The following is a 24,053-nucleotide window of genomic DNA, read 5'->3' as shown; positions in this document are numbered from 1 at the left end:
GTGAGGATTTAGATTGAGTGAACCATGATGCAGGTATTGAGTGGAGTGTTCTGTAGCACCTACTCTATTCCCCACAGTGATCTGGAATATAGTGAGTCTATTTTCTGGTGCTACCTGACAGCACATGAAACTGAATTTTTTTTTTTTTTTAGTAAAATATACCATTTCACCCATTGTTTACTCCAGAAATAATGTAGTAACTATCACTTATAATTACGAATTACCTTACTCTGCATGGTATTCCTAGATCAGGGTTGATAAACTACAGCCATTGGGAGAAATCTAGCTCAGCACCTGTGTGTGTTTGGTCCACGAGCTAAGAATGAATTTCACATTTTTAAGTGGTTGAAAAAAATTAATTAATCTTCACCTGAGGATATGGTTGTTTTTTAAAAATTGATTTTAGAGAGAGAGGAAGGAGGAAAGAGAAACATCTATGTGAGAGAGAAACATCAGTTGGTTGCCTTCCGTATGCAACCCAGCTGGGGATCAAACCCGCAATCTAGGTATGTGCCCTAATCGGGAATCAAACCCAGGACCTTCTCATGCGTGCGGGATGATGCTCCAACCACCTGAGCCACCTGGCCACACATTTTAGGAATTCCTGAAATTTGTCTGGATGACCAGTGTCTGTTGACATGACACTTGTTGGAAGTGGACACTTATAGAGTAAGGCATAAAGCACTAGAAGAACATGCTACATTTATTTACTCCCAGAAACCGTGGACTAATTTTCAGTGGGTTTGACCAATAAGGCAATGGCCACCTTGAGCTTAAATTTATATCATGCCATAATAGTTACAATCATGATCTGGAATGACAGGGTCTCAGATTTAGAAGGGGCTGCAGATGACATTTGGTTCATTCTTTATTATCAACTTTGATGAATGCAGACACAGGAGAGAAAGATAGAGGGTCAGGGGAGGGAGAGAAGGAGAGAGCAAGAGAACAGCACCAGAGAAATCCAGCTCCAAAAATTGAAGTAATGACGTAGGTTGGTTGGTTGACCTGATTTAGTGATTAATAGACCTGATGTCAAGAACTTGGCTAGACTTACTATGGTCTTCCCCAATCTACTGAGGAAATGGCTTTTGTAAGCATTCCCCTTAATGCAGAGTGGAAAGAGATGCTCTTGCAGGTCCTTGGGTTCAGAGGTGAACAACATCCTTATACAAACCCAAATTCCTACAGGCAAGCTCATACAAATGAGTGTCATATGACGTGGAGACCTCTGCTTTTCCCGCATTATTACATCAACATGAGGTCACTTTTCCTTCAATATTCATCTTAATGACCAAATGATAACATCTGTAGGAATTTTCAGATTTACTTTTTATTTTCAATTCTTTGAAATACAGATAAATACCTTTCCAGAATGTTTGCAGAGTACATTCTCTCAGCCCAATCATCACTCTTTGCTGACCCTTGTCCCACAGTCTCACCCTACCTTTGTTTGATCCCTGCAGATGAATTCGCTACACTCTGTGGAAGTCAAAGGCCAGGCTTCGTCATTGACATTTACACCGGCTTACCTGTTGGTGAGTGATGATGTCATTGTTGGAACTTCCTGCATTTGCCTTTGTGTGAAGAAAAGGTTGTACACTTTGTTAGTTTCTCAACTTGCTTTTTTTTTTTTTTTCCTTAGAAGGAAAAATCATTAAGCAATGTGATTTCACTTTATTGAAACACTGATTCTTAGTTTGAAATGAACTGTGCAAACACCCTGGTAGCTCCACCTAATTGGCAGCAGCATTTGTTGCTCATGATTAAGGGGCTGGAAGGCTTTTCACAAAATTACAATCAAGCTTAGTTAAACCAACCCTAGGCATCAACAGAGAGAGATTCTGGGAGTGGGGCCAGTTGACGTTTGACTTGACTGTAATTCCCAATCCTTCCTTCTGACTAAGACACGAGTTTAATATGATTTTTCATACTAATCCTCATGGGTAGGTTGTTCACATAAAGCCCTTCTTGTGGATCAATTTTATCTTTCATGGGATCTCCTCAGGTCATCTGCTTTGGGAGTTTCTGATATGAAATTTAAAAAGAAAAATCTTTCCAATTCTCAGGGAAATCTTTCCTGTCTGGTAACTGGAGCAGAGACCACTACAGTGCTAGAGATGCTTGTGCAAGATTCAGAAGTATTGCACAGCAGTTAGCCAGCAGGGCAATGCCTCTGTGGTTTAAAACAAGTACCATAAAAGTAAAAAGCTATTGCATGCTCAGTTTCCCCCCGTGTGATTTATATGCATCCTTAGATGCCCCTCCTGGGCCTGAGCAATTGAGTGGAGTAGCAAATATCACCACTTGCTTCGTTCCACCTTATTCCTAATAAGTAAACTGAAATCCACATCAGCCTTTCCAGTGACCTTGTTTAAGAAAACAAGGGTCTGGTCCAGCAATCAGCCTGGCTCCCTCAGTGCCAAATCCATATGGCTCCACAGTCCAGTCAACGTCCAAAGAAACTTCATGGTTTGGAAAGAAAAACTGCTAAATGACATTGGCATAAAACACCTGGCCCTAGCTGCTTTGTTTTCCCCTTCCCAAAACAGATCTCTTCATCTCCCTAGAATCTCTGATCCAAAGATAGTGGTCTTTAATAGTGATGGGCCTCCACGGTCAGATAGGGAGTGCACCCCAGCAAGGCCTGCCCTCCAAGGTTGCCAGCAGTCAGACTCAAAACAGCATTAGCATCGTCCACTAATAGAGCTGGAAAGGCCCCAGACATCATCTAGTCCAAACGCCTTGCTTTGCAGTTGAGGGGACAGAGGCCCAGAGAAGGGAAGGGACTCAGACGAGGTCACCTAGCTAATTATTAACAGAGCTGGGGCCAGAATCCAGTCCTGACTCACAGCTTGCTTTGCCTGTAGCTCTTGAAAACTGGAAATGCGATAGTTAGCAGTATACTGATTGTACCAAATTCCACTGTGACAAAATATTTAGATGACTGGGAAACTTTGTTTTATTTCAGCTTTATACTCTCCTTCTGAAAGGCCTTAAGATTGTTGGCGTATAGAGCCCATTCATATGGGGTTAAAACTATAGCAAGTTTATTAATCTTGTCTTAAAATATAAACTTCTCCAAGTTGAAGTTCAAATGAAATCCAGACAGGAAAAGAAAACATAAATTTTTAATACATCCTTTTGCTGTTTTATGCCAAACAATGGCTAGAAATTTGACCCAGCCTATTATTGTTAAACATGATGATACATCACTGATATTTAAAACAAATAATTGTGAATATAATATTTCATATTTTAACCATACTATAAGAATGTCATCTGGATTTTTGTTTGTTTGTTTGCTGATAAGACACAGTTGTATGCTTACTTTGCATAACTATTTAACAACATGAATGATAAATATGTGAAAAATCTAAAAATTTAATTACCTGTATTCAAAATGGCAATATACCTTTTGAGATATTAAGCTTTTTTTTTTTAAAGAGATCAATTTGCCTTCAAACAAAATCAAGCCCTTTAGAAAAGGGTCTAAAATAAATTTATGGCCTGTCTAATTTCTCCTTTAAGACAGGCTGGTGTCAGAGTGTGATTCTTCTGAAATTATAGCACCTTTGGTTGGCTCCACTTACATCTATGGCCATCTTCTTACAACCTGTGCAAAGCACCTTGCAGAGGTTCCTGACTAGAACATGTAAATGAAAGTATCTCAACTGCAGTAACAGAAACCTAGTGAATTAGAAAGACTCATGACTTAGATAGACCAAAGCTTTTCATCCGCTCCCAGCTTCTGGAGTGTTTTGTGAAACTGCCAAGGGGCTGGTGGAGGGGCCCTGCAGGATAACAATCACTTTGATAAAGATTTTGTGTAGCTTGAATGACTGTAATGTGAAAAAACACAAGGGAGGCAGGATACCTGGTTAGAGGATTCCTGGTATCAAATCCTGACTCTGCTTCTTATTGGCCATGTGGTCTTTGGCAAGTTCCATCCTCTGACTTGGCCTCAGTTCCATCATCTACATAGTGGGGATAGTCATAGTACCTAGAGACTACCTCGTAGGAAGACTGATGATTCATTGAGTAAATCCAGGTTGACTGCTGGAGAAACATACCAGGCATATAGCAAGTGAGACACTGTTAATACTATTAATATTATTATCCTAGAGGGCCCTGAATGAATGGGAGTTCAGAGCAAGTTAGACAGAGGGGGGACCAACCAGGCTGGTGGGGGGGTGAGACCTGCCCACAAGGTTCCCTCACCAGCTGGCCAGCCCTGCTTTAGCAGCCTGGGTCCTGTGTAAATGCTCACCAACTCCACTTCCAAATACTGGTTCTTAATTTAGCAAATTTTTATTGACACTCAACATTTGTCAGACAGCATGCTAGCGGCCTGTAACGGTGTAGCAGCTAGGCCCAGGCCCTGGCCTTAGGAAGCCTCAGTCTATTGTGGCAGTCCTTCCTCAGTGCTGGCCCCATCTTTATCGTCAGCTGGGGCCCAGATTACACCCCCAGACCTGACCAAAAACTTTCTGACAGGGGAAGGGGGTGCTGAAGTTGAATTTGAAGTATCAGAGTTGGCTATGACCGTGGGCTCCTCCTCTGCTCTTTACCAGCTCTCCTTTCCCACTCTAGCCAAACATTACCCACACTTTGGGGAAAGAGGCTGTTTACTCTCAGCCTTCACTTTTTTCTACTCCTCTGCACAGTGTCCAGTGGGTGCAAAGATGGCTCCCACCTGGACAAAGAGGATGTTCTGAAACAACATAAAAAAGACAGACACTAAATCCAGATAGACACATGGTTGTCTGGAAAGTGGTTTAGTTATTTCAACTTGACATTCATTGGCGTGCCCCATCCCATCAACGCCACCCCAACATATCCCCCCCCCCCACACACATACACACACTTGGCGCACACACACATACACACACATTTTCTATTCTTTGGTTTTAGACTTAAATTGAACATCGAGTTAGAAGTAGCTGACTTTCAGTCCAGTTTGACCCTGCTCTGCTGTCACTCATGCATGGCTGCTCTGGTTCTAGATATTGACGAATGCCGGGAGATCCCAGGGGTCTGTGAAAATGGAGTGTGTATCAACATGGTTGGCAGCTTCAGATGTGAATGCCCAGTGGGCTTCTTCTATAATGACAAGCTGTTGGTTTGTGAAGGTAAGTGATGTCACTATATCGTGTCCAGAAGTGAACTAACTGGTGAGCTACTTACTCACACACTTGGCCAGTTTCACAACATCGGAATTTCACAAATCCATCAAGCTCTAGCATAGTGAAGGGCACTGTAGGGAACAGCATGAAATCTCATGCAAAAAAAATTCACTGACTCCCAGTGGAAAAAGCAGGATGTGCATTCCCCAGCCCCCTTTCCCCCACACACAATGTATTAGATTTCCCAGCTGATACGAAAAAGCCTTGAGTTCCTGGGTGTGTCAGATAGATTACTTTTGTTTCTCCTTGCTTGAAAGTGAGCATGAGTGGTGGGCAGTCATCTAGAGTTGAATCTCAAAAGCAGCATTCTCTTCCAAATGGAGCCTTTGCTACTCCCAAGTGAAAACAAGGCTAATGCAAATATTCCAAATGCATGAGAGAATTCTAAATGACAAGAACAGCAAATTCGATTTTATAGGAAGAATGTTGGCATGCTTGCAAATGGTACTTTTTTCATTTTCAAGTGACCTCCCCTTGCCATGTGTATATACTGTGATTCTGCACATTCCTTGCAGCACTTCATCTTTTTCCTCCATCTGGGGAAGGCAGTGTCCTTTTACATTATAGTAAAAGGGACGACGTTACTGGTTATTAAATAGACCACGTGCCCTGGGATAGCTGGAATAATTTTCTATTTAATATTTAAACTTGGAGCCTCTAGCAGCGTTTTTGTTCATGCTAGAAAGTGTTAGTATCCCTTAGAGCATGGATTAGAGCACATATGTCAACATTTTAATGTTAAAAAAACATTTTTCTCCTAAACTGGGGACAATTATAGACCATGAGTAAAGTTATAGCTCTAAGCACATGCTTGTTAAATTCTCCACACCAGGCTTTTCCTTACTACAGCCAAGTCGGCACATGTCCTTTCCTTGGCCTGTTGGGGGAGGGAGTGGGAGTAGGGTGATAGCCATTTGGAGCCTTCCTAAGGAAATCCTCATTTCAGACTTGGCCCCGCCCTGTATTTGGAGGCCAGCAAGAATCAGGTGTCTGGGAGGAGGCATGATGCTGGAGAGAGAGGAAGCCCACAGCAGGTGATCATACAGTGCTAGGGTTGGCCACCTTCCTCAGAGCCACAGTCTCCTACCTTCCATACAGGCCTCAGGATGACTGCCGCCTCCTTGTGGCATCTCCCCTTTGCTTCCATTTAGAGATCCCTTTGATGGCTCCTTTATGCAGGTACCTCTTACTTATATCTGCTGAAGCAGCCACCTTTGGCTAGAACCCATAGTCAAGGCCACCCATGACCACCAAGTCAACCCAGATCTTGATATGCACATGAGATTAAAAACCTACCGCTGTGCCAATGGAAGCCACTCTGCTGTCAGGGCAGCATTCAGTGGATACTGAGATTACCAAGTGCTCCAACTTTTGGGTTCCATTTCACAGCATATCCATGTGCAGGGTGAGTGTTTAATCCAGGGTCAGCCGCTTCCCAGCCCACTCCTAGCTCTCAGAATCAGAAAATGAAGGTTGATTTAGTACATGCCTCAGCAACGCTGGAGTTGGCATGAACTCCAGAGGGATTTAGAAGGAGCTACTATGCGTCCGTTCTTCCCACGTATGCGCACAGTCAGCTGTTAGGTGCCTGAGCATCGCAGCAGTGCCTGTCTGTGACACTGTTTGGCTTCGTAAAGACATGAGCTACCCTTAGTGCATCTGTACACCCTTAACTGAGAGCAGGGCTGACTTGGTGGGTGTGGTGCTGGGTGCTTGAAACCGAGAGACAAGCAGACTTCTGCTCTTGTATCTGCTGCAGGAAGAAACACCCTCCCTCTGCCCCCCCCCCCCATTAGATGGAAACTCCCACCAACAGTAGTCCTGACATTTTCCCGCCAGAAAGCATAGGCCTAAGAGGCATAGGTTGATGTATTTGCTGCCCCCTTGTGGGAACTTCTTCAGCTGAGCCAACTTCTGTGTAAAACCGCAGTGCTGGTGCTGAGGGCTGACTCCCACCTGTGTTTCAAGCTGTTCCTTTACTGGACTTAGATGAATTAGATTATTTCATTGGAGCGGGGGCAGGGAACATGTATTTTGCCCCATAGTGTAGACTGGTCTGTGCAGTACCATTTGCAATGGATGTCATGAATATGAACTACATTTTAATTACATTTACCACGTAATAACATTTACATGAATTTAAGCTGTTTAAAAATATATATAGGCAAACAACCCCCTGAGCATAGTCAAAGCTTTGAAGTACATAATATCCATTTTGTTCTCTCCTTTGATAAGGTGAATTGGGTTGTTTTCAGTAGTTTTATGTGCAACATGTTAGGTTTCCTTGACTTGACTGCCATGTGGCAGTGATTTAAGCAGGAGCCTCCACAGCCCTCCTCTGAGTGCTGCCTGTGGACCAGGAGCACCAGCATCTCCTGGGAGCTTATTGGAAACGCAGACTCTCGGGAATTCCCCAGACACACTGGTCAGAATCTGCCTTTTAGCAAGATTCCAAGCAATTCACATATACACCAAGGTTCCAGATGCTTTGCCCTCCAGATCTCTCAGCCTTCCAGACAAAAGAAACCTGATTGAATCATAGAAATCTGGGGCTTTGAGCAAATACAAGATTTCCTGGGATAACTGTGTCTACCCATGTGAAGTCCTGACGGTAGCAGTTGAGTTTCATGATTTTTTTTTTTAGACACAAGTATCACTTGAGTCCATATATGGTCCTGAATCAAGAACTCACATTTATGAAAACTTTGAGTAAAGTGGAAAAGTTAGAAAATGATTTTTCAGTCCTCCACTGTCTGTTCCATAGAACTGATCAAAATAAGAAAATATAAATTTATTTTATGTGAGAGGCTTGACTTGATACCAGGTTCAGCTCTCCTTCTAATGAACTTCTCTTGTGCCTGGAGATATTGACGAGTGTCAGAACGGCCTGGTGTGCCAGCGCAACGCCGAGTGCGTCAACACTGCCGGCAGCTACCGCTGTGACTGCAAGCCGGGCTACCGCTTCACTTCCACGGGCCAGTGCAACGGTAAGTAGCCCCTGCTGGCTGCCCTGCCAGGAAGTGGGTTATCTCCATTTAGACTGCTGAGCTCCAGCAACTAACCAGGAAAAAAGGAAAACTGCTGAAATGTCTAAACACTTACCTTTTTTTGAAATATATGTCTCTATTGATTTCAGAGAGAGGAAGGGAAAGCGAGAGAGAGAGAAACATCAATGATGAGTCATTGATCGGCTGCCTCCTGCACGCCCCCTGCTGGGGATCCAGCCTGCAACCCAGGCATGTGCCCTGATCGGAATCAAACCACGATTTCCTGGACCTTAGGTCGGTGCTCAACCACTGAGCCACACCAGCTGGGCTAAACACCTTTTTTCCCTCTTTATAGATGAGATGTTTTCAAAACAATAAATAAATCACGTACATACCTAGATTTCGTATTTACCTATCTGCTACCCTACCTCAAACAGTCACACCCACAAATATACACACACATACTTCTCCAACCAGTATTCAGGACCAAATACTTTCTTTTTTAATTTCACATAACCCCCTTAGGCAGGTGAAGTTGTCACCATCTCAGCCACACTCCTGAAATCTTGACAGTGAAGCTCCTCTGAGCTGCACATTAGCCTGCAAAAAATGAACAAAAAGAACCAGCAACATTACTCTCCCTCCTAAACATTTTATAGATGAAAGATCACTTGCTGAGGGCAGCAAACCTTAATAGCCTTTTATTAGCTGTAAGTCACCTACAGCAAAATGGGAAACTGTCTTCCAGAAGTTAGTGCTTTTTTTGTTCACTTTTGTCAGGGATGTGGTAGAAGTAAGGGGAAAGAGTGTGTTATCAACTTAAATTAATGGTAAGGTTATTAGCATCTGATGGTACCTTGCGGCCAGTGGTATCAAATGAAACACTGATATTTCAGCCCAGAAGCAAAATACTACTTCATAATGTTTTTCATGTAAGTTTTATAGTAATTGTAAATCATTATATATTTAACTGAAAGGTCAGGGAGAATATGTTATTTTGCTTATGGTTCATTTCACAGGGAGTTTCCTGGATATTTTATGCATTTGTGAATGAAACAACACAAGGGAACATGGTCAGATTTTCCTTGGATTTCCTTGCCCACCAGTGATTAAGTGGTAGGAAGTGTACTGCTCTCTGCAGGGTATTTTGCATTGTTTTATGAGACCTCAGTGGGAATGGGGTATAATAGCAGAACAGAAACTCACTTTGAGAATCAAGACCTGTTTTTTTGAGTTTAGAGGAATATGTGCAAGTGTTTAACATTTTGTCAACAGAGCTGTTGTTATCCATGTATTTAAAAAAAACACGACAGGAAAAGTGGGGACGTCTCTGATATGAGCCACAATACCCTCGTGAAACTTGGCATTGAGACCACTTCCGTGCATTTTGCTCTTAATTTATATTTCTTTGAAACTGGGTGAAATAATTCCAGTCAAAATAAAGAATTGCTGATAATATAGAACATGTCATTTCACACCATTTAGCACTCAGGCAAGAAGTTATTTATACATCAAGACAGCATGTCCAGCCGGGGCCTGCTGGGGCTTAAGCCCTGTTAAATTTTCTTATAGAGCATTAACATAAATAAAACCCATCAGTCATTAACCAGCCATAAATGGTGTGAGTGTTGTTTGTAGCCAAAGCTCCATTTCTCTCATTCATTGAAGTCCTCGAAAGAAAGGAAACGTACTTGAATTTTGCAACTATTCAGTCTCTAGGTTTGAAGACTTCATTCTGGTAATGTCTTCATTTACATTTTACTTTAAAAATCTTTTAAAATGCCTTTAAATGCTGTCCTATACATGGCATTTTTTTAGACCTAATGCAAAATACTACTTTTTTTCCTGTGTTTAAAATGAAAAGAAATGAAATTTTTCTTCCATCATAAGATGGAATTTGAATTCATAAGTACATCATTTCAAACCCAAAATCGTGGCTGGCCATAGTACCCACAGTGTTGCTGAAAGATCCGAGAGAATAGTCAAGTAGATACCTAAGCCCAGGGTGCTGGTTGGACTTCAGGGGCTGTGCAGTTACAGCAAATGTAGCCCCCTTCTGAAATCTCTCACCAAGTGAAAGACAAGAGATAGGTTCTTCCCAACCATTTTCTTATGGTCTCATCTCTCTCCACTGACTGTGTGGGTTTTCCCCCCAATATTGTGTTTAAACCTATCTCACCCTCAAGCATAATCTCCTGGGAGTTCAAACCCTGATACTTGAGAAACCTAGTTTTCTGGTCTCTAGACAAAGTGAACTTCACAGTAAGATCTATAGATCTGCAACTTTCTGTTTTAACAATAGAATCTCAAAGTACTCCATGTTTCCTTTTTTTAAAACTCATCATCAAATAGGCAATGTAGGAAAGAAAATTCTTGACTGGGGATCCATTTCTAAGAAGATCCTTAATGTTCTATGTTTCCTGTGGGCTCCAGAGATAAGACAGACCTGATCCCTTGCACACTTCCAGGTGTGGTGCTATCTGAGGGCACTCAAGGTTCAGGTCAACTAGGGTAGGCCCCAAGACGCACTTCCTCAAAATCAGCTTCCTTCACAGAGCTTGGGGATGGAGATCAGTTTCCTCTGCCTATCTCAGGGAGCAGTTTGCTCATTTTAAACCCATTTTCTCCAATAGGAAGAATCATAATTTGTTAAGTTAATTAGCATTTCTGCATAGGCTAGCAGTAGCTCCTTGGCTGCTTTATTCCGATTTCCCCTGTTAATAAAATATTCAACCTCACTGGAACCTTTTAAACCAGTACGGTGATTGATCACAGCTCTGAATGTTCTGTGTATTGGAAGGAAGTCCTTGTAAAAATGGCAGCCTGAGCACATGGAATGGAGGGGATACCGTCTCTTCTGGACAGGACTGCTCTGTGCAGCGGGAAGCACCTGTTGCCAGTTGCTGTCTGCTCAGGAGGCAGGGTTGACAAGCAGCGAGTTTGGTTACTCAGAGGAGAGCAGGGTGCAGCTGTGCTCTGCAGCATCTGCACCCGAGGTGGAGGCCTGCCACTTGCTTTCTTTGGCGACAATAGGAAAATCCGGACGAATCGGTGCTCTTAAAATTATATTTGCCCTAAACATATCCTGAGAGCTTTAAAAATTAAATTAGAGACGTAGGTAGGCACGTAATTATGTCATGTGTGTATTCATGCAATAAATTCTGTCCTGCAGATGATCAGATTTCAGGAGAGTGACCGAGATTCAGTTGATGATTAATATAGTTTAGAGCTTAAAGACTGGCAGAAGCAAGATGGCACGGCTTTCTTTTGAATGAATATGAATGAAAATAAAGAAATACTGTTAGGACTGTCAAGTGCTAAAAGGAGCCATGTGTAGACATGAAGACTTGGTTAAAAAAGAACCAAAAGTTAGAGGAGTAAGACAAAACAGTGGGGGGAAACTGGAACCAGGGACCATGTGGGCTGTCCATCATGAAAACCTATTTTAGCAAAGGGATTTGTTTCACTTTGATATAAATTTCCAAAGGAAGCCCTAAGGGTCAATGATTTGAGGCCCCAAGTCTTGACTAGACAAAATACTTAAATTCATTCCAAAATCTGTGATGATGCTTTTAGGCAAATAATCAGATGGATTCTCTCCCAGCTTGGATGTTTCTTCCCCATTCGACTTTTAAGTTCTCTAATTTTTCAGAACATTTTTTTGGATAGTGACCCTGTATGTCATTTTTTTTTCCATGTATTATTAACATACTCTGAATATGCCCAGTAAATGAGAAAAAGTTTTAACCAATTTTGAGGCAAAAAGAAATATAATGCCAGTGTCTGTTCTACTGACTTAGTTTATAAAGAGCTAGGATGAGTCCTGAGATCAATACCTAGAAGTAATGATTCAGTTTGATTTTGAAATTTCTGCTTAAGATGCTAAAGATGCCTTTTACCTACAGATCGTAATGAATGTCAAGAAATCCCCAACATATGCAGCCACGGACATTGCATTGACACAGTCGGAAGCTTTTATTGTCTTTGCAACACTGGTTTTAAAACAAATGACGACCAAACCATGTGTTTGGGTGAGTATGTGATATGATTTCATTTTCCCCCCATATCCTATTGAAAAACGGATTTGCCTCTGAATATATAATAGTTAATACTAAACCTTTCAATAGTTCTGCTATTTATAAAATAAAAACAAGCAGGCGTGTACGTAGCATTAACATCTTTTGGTATTTGATCTTGGGCAATCTGAACATAATAAACTTCTTCCTTGATATTCATTTGGCTCTTATAGAAAAACTTTTGACTAAGGGATAAATTTAGAAAATCTATTTAGATAAAAAAATTACTTTTTATGAACATTAATGACCTATTTCCCTTTATAATATTTATGTGGGTTTGGCTGATTGGAACAGAGTGCAGCTTTTGAATGTTTGAACCTGAGCATTTTTTTGAGACGAGTTTGTAGTTTTTACCGGATCCTCAAAGGAAAATTTACAGATCCTACAAAGGCATAAAAAGTAGAGAAACATTTTCCTAGGGGAAAAAAGCTCAAGATTTTAAATCTCTTCCTAGGTTTTAGTAGTGAATCAGGATATTGATTTAGAATAAACTTCAAATATGTAATCGATCATTTTCTCTCTTTACCTCCTTTCTTTTTCTACTTTCAAGCAACATCTATTAAGTCTTTTGGGGACTTCATGAACATGAATCAGTTTCACAGCTGGAAAAAGAACAATCAGTCCAGTAATGTTTAAAGTGCTTAACTTTGGCTATAATTGGATTCATCCGTTAGGGAACTTCTCATCAGTTTTGTCTTCTTCAGAGCAGATATGTTTTAAATTAAAGGAGTCTGATCGCCCTGCTCATCACTGGGGACCTAACCCCTAACCTCTGCATATTAATGTGACCCAGCCCAAATTTATTTCTGTCTCTTTCATCTGAATTATCTGCAACCTCCTACCAAAGAATCTGCTCTACCTAAGCTCGGCTAAGAATGAGTCGTGGCAGAAGCTCTCGATAGCTGGCAGGGTGATTTCTCCGGATGCAGTTTGCAACCACAGACACACTCGTTGGAGTCACTCTGGAGTCAGCAATAGCCTCCTGGTTTAGGATCACAGATAATGTATCTTCATGTGCAAAATTTGAACGGAAAGGGAACCCTAACTCTGATCACTACACTTTGCCAGCCTGAGATGCTACCTTCCATTCCTCTCTGTCCGTATATCCTTGCCTTCCTCATTCTGCCTATCTCTTGCAAACCAGAGGTATCAACTTTCTTTCACTTAGATTTCTTATTTCCTCCTTAATGTAATCTACACCTACACCTACCTCTTTGTAAGAAAGATGTCAGCTGCTATGGCAAGATGCAAAGACATACAAGATGCCAGTGTAGCTTAACAAAATAGTTCAAGAGAAAATCAGAGGCTGGTGAAAGACAAACAATAGCGTATGAGTGTATGAGACGAGCCACTTCACATGCCCTCACATTGGGATCGTTTGAGTGAGATAAGTTGTTCTTGGTGGGAGTGGTGGTGGGTTCTAGGGGTGGACTGGGGAAAAGGAGAAGATGCCTAAAATGTCAGGTGAGTTAGAAAGCTAATTTATTTTGTTGCTGATTGCAGGGTAATATCAGGTGACTCACTGATTTTTGGGAAACTGGAGTGAGACTCTTACAGGCTGAAGTTTGCCAAAGGTGGCAGCAAATCAAGACCCAGATGCGCACAGAGTTTTTCCATTTGCAAGTGAAAAAATTTGAAAAAAGTGGCAAGGGTGGAGGATTCTAGAAGTAAATAGAATAAAATAATTCTGTCCAGTTCTCATGTCCTTAGCTTGCCTCCCTTCACATGCCAACCAAGGGAATGATTTACTCCCGGGGTTTAGAGCCTTGCCTTTTGCTGGATTCTCACAGGGAGCTGCCACTGCTGGACCCAAGGCCACCATCAAGGGGTCCTCAGCCCACGGGGGACACTTGGTGAACTCTAACATGCCCTTTAACCCCAGGTAACCGTGCAATCCCTTCTTCTGTTAATAATCATGTTTCTCTATGTCCTTTGCTCCTACTAGACATAAATGAGTGTGAAAGAGATGCCTGTGGGAACGGAACTTGCCGAAACACAATCGGTTCTTTCAACTGCCGCTGCAATCATGGCTTCATCCTTTCTCACAACAATGACTGTATAGGTGCGTGTGCAAAATAGCGGGTCCCCCAGGGAAGTCAGTTTTGTACGTGTTCTTTGTAGCTAGCATTGCTCCCAGTGTGCCAGCTATCTCTTCGTAATATATGCCGTCTTATGCATGACAGTTGGTTAAAATATTTGTCAAGTAGAATGCGCTAATTAAATGTCACATGTGTAACTAAGTCCATTACTTTTATTCGAATGCTTATTAGCAGCTACATTTTTTATGTTTACTATGCTGTGAATTAAATAAATTTTGAAATAATCGAATTGATTACATTTTAAGACATACAAAAGTGATTTCTTGTACAAAAATTACAGAATTTATGAGTAATGTGGACCTGCTTGTCTACATTTCACTCTAGCCTCTCTTTAAAGAAGTAAATTATTCAATCTATTAAAACCTCCTCTTAAAACATGTACCATTATTCATAAGTGAGTGTAATGAACCAAACATGTATTGTTCTTGAGGCTAATTTCATATCATTTCAATTATGGGACTACTTCATAATACCCTCAGCTGTAATTGTGTATTAGTAATTCAGTTTTAGCCTTTAAAATTAAACCTAAAGGAAGATTAAGGTAAACTCATATAATGTTCTAATATAAATGATCAATCTCTAATTAATAGAATTATGTAATCTTGTTAGGTTTTGACCGGTACTCAAAGCCAGGTCTAGATTTCCACTGGAATTTCTTATGGCTGAGCCAGCAAAGGCCACTGAAATTCAGAACAAGTGTTTTTCCCTTTAAAGGTTTTGATCATTGCTGGGATTATGACATTTTCTTTGGGATATATCAAAGGATATTTTTTTTTTGGCAGATGTTGATGAATGTGCAACTGGAAATGGGAACATCTGCAGAAATGGCCAGTGCATCAACACAGTGGGTTCCTTCCAGTGTCAGTGCAACGAAGGCTACGAGGTGGCCCCGGATGGAAGAACCTGTGTGGGTGAGTCCTGCCTCAGAAGGACCCTACAGAGAATGTCCCTAGAGACCCCTCAAAAAATCTTGCAGGCTCTATCACAGTCCTTCCTTCTGGAAACCTAGAGGGAAAAAAGCAGAGCAGAATTACAGTAATTCTGCCCCCCACACACGAACACATATGCCACTTTTTCCCCTTCATCTTTTATTTTTTATTTTATTTTAAATATATATCTTTATTGATTTCAGAGAGAGGAAGGGAGAGGGAGAGAGAGAGATAGAAACATCAATGATGAGAAAGTCATCATTGATCGGCTGCCTCCTGCACCCCCCGACACACTAGGGGTTGAGCTGGCAACCTGGCATGTGCCCTGACCAGGAATTGAACTAAGATCTCCTGGATCCTAGGTCGATGCTCAACCGCTGAGCCGCACCCGGCCAGGCCCCCCTCATCTTTTAAAATTAAATTGTTGTACTCACAGAGAACAGTTAAACTGTTAAAGAGTTAGACAATTAAGTTGTTCTATAAACAATTGTAATCCCTTTTCTTATATATTTTTTCAAGATAACTTTGTAATAAGTTCTTATATGACTTTTTGGCTGCTCTCAAAAATCTTCATATCCATTGACTTTTTACATGCCACACTTTTCTGGAAATACTTAATTTGTAATAGGTCAAATAAAATATGGTTGCTAGATTGCACACTCCCTCCCAAAAGCTGTTAAAGCTTATTTTTATTGAGTCGTTAATTTTTCTCCACGGTAGGGTTTTGTGGACTTTAATAATTAGTTTTATGTATTTCTTTGATTTGATTCCAGTTTCTTTGAATTTTAATTGCTCGATGGAAATCATGCCTGCTGAAACCTCTTCCTTCTTTTTATCTTTTCTTCTCAGATATCAATGAATGTGCCCTAGAACCCGGAAAGTGTGCACCAGGCACCTGCCAGAACTTGGATGGGTCCTACAGATGCATTTGTCCACCTGGATACAGTCTACAAAATGACAAGTGTGAAGGTAGGAGGCTATCGGTGTTTAGAAATAAGTAGTATTGGTTACTCAGGCATCATCAAAGTCAAAGCTTTTGTGATGGTGTGACGCTGTCTTCACTTTGTAATACTTGATCAAAAGCAAATCCAAGAGCAGAGGATGGAACTTACGGCCTCATACTTAGATGGTGAGACGAGATCATCTAATGCTCATGCTAATCCTTAATGTAGTTATTTGCTCTGTGCATAGGGGTGGTCATAGGACCCTGACTATTTTCCAATGTGCTTTTATGGATCTTGTAAAATATCTTAGGTTACATGTTTTTAAGTGCCATTAGTTTGCAACTAAAAATAGCTTTCTGATTCCAATTAAAATATTTAAGTGACCACATTTAAGGTTGGATGCACGTGACTGTATAATTTGTCTATATTATTTTGACCTATAGAGAGGTGGAAATGTGTTACTACAAGTAAATTCGCAGCAAACCTTCTAGCACTGCCTTCCTTGATACATAGGCCATTGCATTAAATGAGGAACATTAATTGCCAGAATTTTATAAATGATTAGGGTTCTTAAGAAGTCACCTAGACCATGGCTCCACCTTTGAACAGGACTGTATCTAATCCAAAATGAGTAAGAAATTTCTCCACTTTTAATATCTCATTTTAATATCAATGAGAAATTTTATTATATATCCAATTTAAATTGCAGTCAACTGAAAATATTACACATGGATACATATGATCATAATTAGGCCTAACTGCAAATTATTAAACACATTACTTTACTTTTAGATTGACTTTATTCACTCCATGATTACTGTAAACTTCTCCCAGAATGAACAGAATGGAAATATATAGAAAAAATAACAACTTCCTGAATAGTCAAGAAATGTGCCCGTTCTATAATCTTTGTCCCCACTCTTAGGAAGTCAGCATTTACAGTTAATTTCTACTCTAAGAGAAAGAAGCATAACAATGACAGAAACAGTAACCAAAAAGAAATGTTTGAGCATTTTCATGAAAGTTGGCTTTTCTTTTAAGAAAGAGTTGAATGTTGTGGTGGAGAGCGTGTGGGAATGGAATAACTCAGTCTTCAGCAGCAGTTCAGATTTGTTAATAAAGCACAGGAAGCAAGATGCAGTTATAAATGCCGTGTAATAACGTGGGGTGATGAAGAGGCCGACTTTGCACCGTATAGGAAGATAATCACTTGGCCTTGCATGTTTCTAAAATATCTTCTGTGTGGTATTTACAATACTGAGCAAAGATGGAGTTAATTTTCTCACTTCCCTTTAGTTGGACTTTGTGGGAATAAAGTTGTGTAATGTGAATACATTTTTGTGTGGGTAGAACTCTTTGCATGAACATGACAATAGAAAACCCAAGATGCAAGAGATATGTGTTTTATTGGGAAAAAAAGTATTTCCATAAAAATACTATGGTTCAGAATCAAGAGTTACCTCTTTTACATGACAAATTTTGGCTAAAATGGGAAACGATGGGTAAATCTGTTGGAAAGAGAGGGCTCTACTTTTTCTTTAAGGAAGGTGACTGTGTAATTTATTGACCAAACCAACACAATTTGGAGGTGGGCACCATTAATAATGAGGCCAGATCAACAGGTGTGAGCTAAGGACTCTCCCTGGCAAACTAGGGTGTATGGTTCCCTGAGCCATTCGCACTGATGCGAGAGTCCTCGTTGCAGATCCCATTTCTCCAAGAAGAACTGTGCAAGCTGATTTTTTAAAATCGTCGCAGCCTAGCAGTCCCACCATAGCGTTATGGCACAGGGAGCATCCTCACGATCGGGGGACTTAGAAAGTCAGCCGCACGTGGCGTTTCCACATTTGGCTTTTGGTACCTGATGGCATGTCCTGTGTGTTTGGACTCTTTCTCACACACGTGTAATTCTTTTAGACATCGATGAGTGTGTTGAAGAGCCAGAGATCTGTGCCTTGGGCACGTGCAGCAACACCGAAGGCAGCTTCAGGTGCCTGTGCCCCGACGGCTTCTCCTTGTCCTCCACTGGAAGACGGTGCCAAGGTAAGTGCCTCTGCCGGCTTCAGGCGCTCATTGCCCTGGGTTTATGTGTCGCGGTTCCAGTTTTAAAACATGGCAAAGCTTTGATTCTTTGTGGAAGAGAAGATGGAGGGCTTTTATTCTCACGGAGGTCTAATGACTACCATATGTCAGAAAGTTCATCTTTACTTTTAAGGCTAAACACTCATCCATCACATTACGGTTGCTTGTGCAGCAACTGTCCTGGCACCGAGACCTGTCTCTCCTCCCTAAGAACATAGACGCCGGGAGGTCAGGGAGTTGGGAATCAGCCATGAGCCACTGACTGTGGCAAAGCCTGGCGGGATCAGCCGTCAGCCACGCAGGCTGTGCCTCTGACGAGGCAACCCAGATGAATATAGGCCAAACCTAGGCTTTCAGACAGAAAAATGCAAGTCAGTCCATTTGTTCCCAGGACATAGTGCCCATCCCTTACATCACTAGTTTTCTAAGAAAAACAGAAAAGTAAATTTGAACTGACCAGGATTCTTGCTAGGTCGTAATCTGTTTGTAGGAGTAATGCATGTGCACTTTTAAAAAAATCAAAAGGGAACCCTCACTTAAGTATAACACAGTGTATCGTGTCCCTGAAAACTGTTTAGAGTTTACTTAAGGATGCAATTGTGTGTGTCTGTCCACTTTCATAGACTAGTTTGATGAATTCAGGACAAAAACCACCCCACGCAAACGCACACAGTTCTCTCCCCACCCCTCTAGCCCTGCCCCTGTGCCTTTTTGTTGTTTTTGTTTTATTTGTTTAGTTTTTTCTTGTTGTGTGTGTGTGTGTGTGTGTGTGTGTGTGTGTGTTTTGCTTCCATATTACCAAATGGGAGCCAATGGATATCACTTAAGAGTCTAAAAATTGTTTTTGAAGTCTCAGCCCTGCCATTTTTAGCCTAGGGCAAGACATTCAATCTTTTTAAACAACAATAGTAATACCTGCCCAACAAGTCTTATTGGACAGGTGACAAAGTTTTGTCAGTTTCTGAGTCCTTCATAGACTCTTGTTGTGATTCTAATCAATTAACTTTATTTACTTTACCATTAGTCATTTAGTCACCTAGTATTTACAAGTGAGAAAGAGGAGAGTTGAAAATTCTCTGCTTGGTTTGATCTTATAGGTAGTTGTTGGAAGCCCACGTGGATTTCGAGGCTGTGGGTGGGGTGGTGCATGATTGAAGCAGATACTCAGTCCGGATGGTACAGACCAGCCAGATAAATTCTAACTTCTACTCCCTGGTTTTTGTGTGCCTTTGGCTTGGTCTGAATTTGGAAAGAAAGCAGTGAGAAACCAGGTGTGAATCTGCCGATGTGGCAGGCCAGAGGAAACTCAGAGGCTATTAATTCAATTTGCACTGGCCTGTCACAGAGCAACTAAGGCTGCAGGAAGAATCGGCCCAGCCTGTGAGCAGCCCTGCCACATGCTCAGCTCCAAGAGGCAGAGCCAGAATGGAGGAATGCAAGTGGGGAAAGCGACCGTTGCCGTTCTGAAGAAATTTCAAAGGTCATTAAGGGCTCTTTGCAGATGGACTGGTAAACAGGCATCCCAGCGATCTCTAGTTAAAGTGTGTGGGCAAGCACAGCTCTCTTTCCCAATGCAAGGCACCTTTGATTAATAAAACAATTTTGCCACAAGCGAACAGAAATCTCCCACAGAGCACAGATTTTATTGTAGCCAGGGAATTAAGACCTGGGTTTTTCTTATAAGATGACAAATTAGGAATCAGGCTTCCATTGCCCATGAAATGAGAAAACTCCACAGAACTACAGATAATGTTTTGGAGGAACAAATGTGATGGACCCTGGCACCTGAAGGTCACAGATGTAAATGAACCGCTCCCACTTACAGAGTTCATTGAAGGGAATTTGTCACTTTGACTCACCCTAAACTTCATGTGTTTGAGCCTCTGTGTAATGCCTAGATTTTTTTTTCAGCAGGTGGGGCGATGGAGTGGTGTTAGGGAGGCTGAGCTAGGGAACAGGGCCAGTGATAAAAGTAAGAGAGAATGAAAATTTTAGTAGACTAGTATTAGAACATGCACGTGTCTAGGTTTCAAAGAAACATTACAAGCTGGAAGACAAAGGAAGGAATTAAGTTTTAATATATTTATTGAGACACACTGGTGAGTAATCACTAAATTATGTCTTAGGACAGTTGTAGGCATAAATAAGAAAACCAGAACCAATAAACACAAAACTGTGTGTGACAATGAACTTGAAGAATAAAGCCAATGAAAAGGTGTCCTTGTCCTGGCCGGTGTGGCTCAGTTGGTTGGAGCATCATCTTACACACCAAAAGGTGGTGGGTTCGATTTCAGGTCAGGGCACATACTCAGGTTTCCGGTTCAGTCCCCAGTTGGGGTGCATGTGGGAGGCAACCAATTGATGTTTCTCTCTCACATCGATGTCTCGCTCTCTTTCTCCCTCTCTCCCTCTCTCCTTCCCTTCCTCTCTCTAAAAATGAATTTAAAAAATATATTTTTTAAAGTGTCCTTCAGGAAACTATAGTTTGTTAAATCTTGAAGCTTCTCAGCAAAGCAAACATTTGGCTGGCAGATATGCTGCAGGACAAGGGTTGGCTTTTTATTTTTTTAAGTATATCTTTATTGATTTCAGAGAGAGGAAGGGAAAGGGAGAGAGAAACATCAATAATGAGAGAGTCATTGATTGGCTGCCTCCTACACGCCTCCTGCTGGGGATCGAGCCCGCAGCCTGGGCACGTGCCCTGACTGGGAATCGAACCCCAGTCTCCTGGATCCTAGGTCAATGCTCAACCACTGAGCCACATCCAGCCGGACAGGACTGGTTTTTAACTGCTCTTGACCTTCCAAAGAGTAGCTGACTGAAGGGTGCCTGTGAGGTCCTGTCCGTACAGATGTGGAATCAAAGTAGAAACTAGGGAGATCATTTATCTGGAGAAGTTGGTTGAAGAAGTTGAACAAGTTCATTGGGGAGGCCAATTGAATTAGATTTACCAGAGCCTGGTAAATCAGACAGACAGACAGACAGATATTTTTACCTTTGCAACTCAGTTATTCTTACATTGTTTCATTTGTTGTGAAATAAAAGCTGGTAAAATTGTCCTAACAGAAATGCATAGGTGGCTATAATAGTATACTACCGGAAATTGGAAAACAGCAACAGGAGAGAGCAGACCTGATCAAAAATGAAAAAGGGGCAAGTGTGCAAAATGGATGTGAAAGCAGTTCCTTAAAACCTGCAGATTTTGCCTCTATGTAACTCGAGAGGAGTTTGCAAGGCTCTGGAAATCAAGTTTGAGGGAAAACACACTCCATCCAGGCTCTTGGATGAGCTCACTTTTTAGAGTCACCCAATTTGTGCTATAAGAAATGGAAAAGTCAGTTGCCAAAATTATGTCAAGCAAAGTTAGAAAATTCTGTAGGAACTAGGTCCCATATTCCATGTTGGAGTCACCAAAAATAATCAATATTAAAGAAATATACTGCCTGAAAGATGGTTCTCCCTCCCGTTCGCTCATCTCCCTGCCCTCCTCTTTACCTTCCCTCTCTCTGTTAAGCTAAGCGAGCTTCTGTTTGTGTGTGTGTTCATGTGTCAAACCCTGCAGAAAGCTCCACATCCATTTTGTCGGCAGCAGCCGCATAAGTAGCTGCTTCAGTAAACGACCAGTGTGTGGTATTCTGACTAGTCCACAGAATTCCCACATCTTTATTTGCTCTATGCCTGGAATCCAGGGTTTTAGTTTGGCTCTAGGGCTTGGGGGACACACAATAAACAGCATAGTGTAATATCACAGTGAGTACTAGAACTGGGAGGCCTACCTTCACCTAGTGTGCTTGCTAAATGTTATCCCAAACATGTGTAAGCAGAGCTCCCAGTGAAGGGATCTTGTGAATGACTCCATCTCTGGCTGTTCCCATCCTGAAGTCACTGAGGATGTCAGTTTTGAAATGTGACAGTGTTCATTTGTATTATTCACATCAGGTCATTTGGGAGAACTGGCTAAAATGAGAAATTATATGGTGAAAGTCATGTAGATTTGTCCATCAGATCTCACTACAGAGGTTACCTGTGACTTGGAAGCGCTCAGCTCAGTTATCATTATAATCGCTTAAGGAGTATTACTCTAGTTATGAGAAGAGAACACATTTAACAGAATGGCCAGTTTCTTATTCACTATTTATTCTACATGAATGATTTAGTAAGAAAGCAACTGAAGGGCCTCTTGAATTTGTGCTCCAGATCTGCGAATGAGCTACTGTTACGCAAAGTTTGAAGGAGGAAAGTGTTCATCACCCAAATCCAGGAATCACTCCAAGCAGGAATGCTGCTGCGCCTTGAAGGGAGAAGGCTGGGGGGATCCCTGCGAGCTGTGCCCCACTGAGCCCGATGGTACGTCTACATCTGCGTTTCTCTTTGGCCCATTCAAGGCGCACATTGGCCATGAGATAAGCAAGACCATAGACCTTCGGGAAAATAATACAATTTAACTCTAAGTTTAACTAAAATGTTTGTTAAATTTATTTCAGAAGCGAGGTAGTTCTTTTCCTTTCAACCATGTTATGAATCGGAGCTGCCCAAGTAGTGGGCACAGCAGCTCTGGGAGCCTTGTTTACTGTCTCTGGTTTTGGGGCTTGTCTTGTTCATTCTTTCCCAATATGTAGAGCATGTGGCAGTTTGGCCACTACATAATGCTTGGGGAGGAGCCTGTAGCTGTTGCCACTGGTCTATCTATTAACGAGTATGTCTCCACCACAGAGGCCTTCCGCCAGATCTGTCCTTATGGAAGTGGGATCATCGTGGGACCTGATGATTCAGCAGTTGGTGAGTGGCCTGTGCTAGATTCTTAGCATTTCTAAATATCAACTAGCCTCTTCCTTGCTCAATTCCAGTTATTTGTATTTCTTCACATCTTTCTTCAAAAATTAAACTCTATTTCTTTGTCTTCTCCTTTAGGTACCAATTGTATTATTGTATTGCATTTGCAATATTGTGATAAATATTTCATGGGTTAAACACTGAAATGATTATAATTTACCTCTGTGTTTAAAAAAACAATACCTTGTTATTTACTATTCTTCCTCTCCTTTGCTTAAGATATGGATGAATGCAAAGAACCTGACGTCTGTAAGCATGGACAGTGCATCAATACGGATGGCTCTTATCGCTGCGAGTGTCCCTTTGGTTACATTCTGGAAGATAATGAGTGTGTGGGTGAGTAATAAATTGGTTTCTTCCATTGGGACTTTACAAATTAAAAATTAAGCTATATAGCATTCACAAGAGCAAGTATAAGTACCAAGATGGAACAGAAATAAGTTTTGTTTCATTCATTTATATGTCATTCCTCTAGCAATACTAGCTGAGGCCCCACTATGTGCCAGGCACTTTGTTAGGCTCTGTGGATACAGCAGTGAACCAAGCCAACATGGTCCTTCCTCACATGGTCCTTAAGTCTAATGGGGAAGACAGATGCTGGACACATTTGAAGAGATAGTGGAAAGGACAATATTATAATGAAAGTCTTTCTGAAATTTAAAAAAAAAAAAGGTGATGGTCCTAATCTTATTCTTTCCATATGTAAAATACAAAATTTACCCTGATTTATTATACTTAGTAATATGAAATGCTGTGTACACAGTGTAATTCCTCTTGTTTTAACCTTCTTATTAAAATTTCAAAGAATGACTTCTATGGCTCACCTTTGACGTCTTAATCCACACTAACTCCAAGTGGACTCCAAGTACTATGTTTAGCTAAGAAATCCAAACCTGAATTAATAATGGCATAAATGC

General features: G+C 41.3%; 1 protein-coding gene across 1 annotated transcript in view; it reads left to right on the top strand.

The window, feature by feature from the left end:
* FBN1 (fibrillin 1) overlaps window positions 1-24,053 on the top strand; it is a 229,148-nt gene that overhangs the window by 180,312 nt on the left and 24,783 nt on the right. The window contains exons 42-52 of the mRNA XM_081151492.1: window positions 1,467-1,538; window positions 5,007-5,132; window positions 8,051-8,173; window positions 12,079-12,204; window positions 14,195-14,311; window positions 15,131-15,259; window positions 16,127-16,246; window positions 18,139-18,264; window positions 22,501-22,650; window positions 23,017-23,082; window positions 23,356-23,472. Coding sequence (XP_081007618.1) covers window positions 1,467-1,538; window positions 5,007-5,132; window positions 8,051-8,173; window positions 12,079-12,204; window positions 14,195-14,311; window positions 15,131-15,259; window positions 16,127-16,246; window positions 18,139-18,264; window positions 22,501-22,650; window positions 23,017-23,082; window positions 23,356-23,472 — 1,272 coding nt within the window. The remainder of the gene's footprint in view (window positions 1-1,466; window positions 1,539-5,006; window positions 5,133-8,050; window positions 8,174-12,078; window positions 12,205-14,194; window positions 14,312-15,130; window positions 15,260-16,126; window positions 16,247-18,138; window positions 18,265-22,500; window positions 22,651-23,016; window positions 23,083-23,355; window positions 23,473-24,053) is intronic.

Source organism: Miniopterus schreibersii, assembly GCF_964146895.1.
Source record: "Miniopterus schreibersii genome assembly, chromosome: 1".
Taxonomy (NCBI): Eukaryota; Metazoa; Chordata; class Mammalia; order Chiroptera; family Miniopteridae; genus Miniopterus; species Miniopterus schreibersii.
Note: the sequence above shows the minus strand (reverse complement) of the source record. Positions and strands in the feature narration are given on the sequence as shown.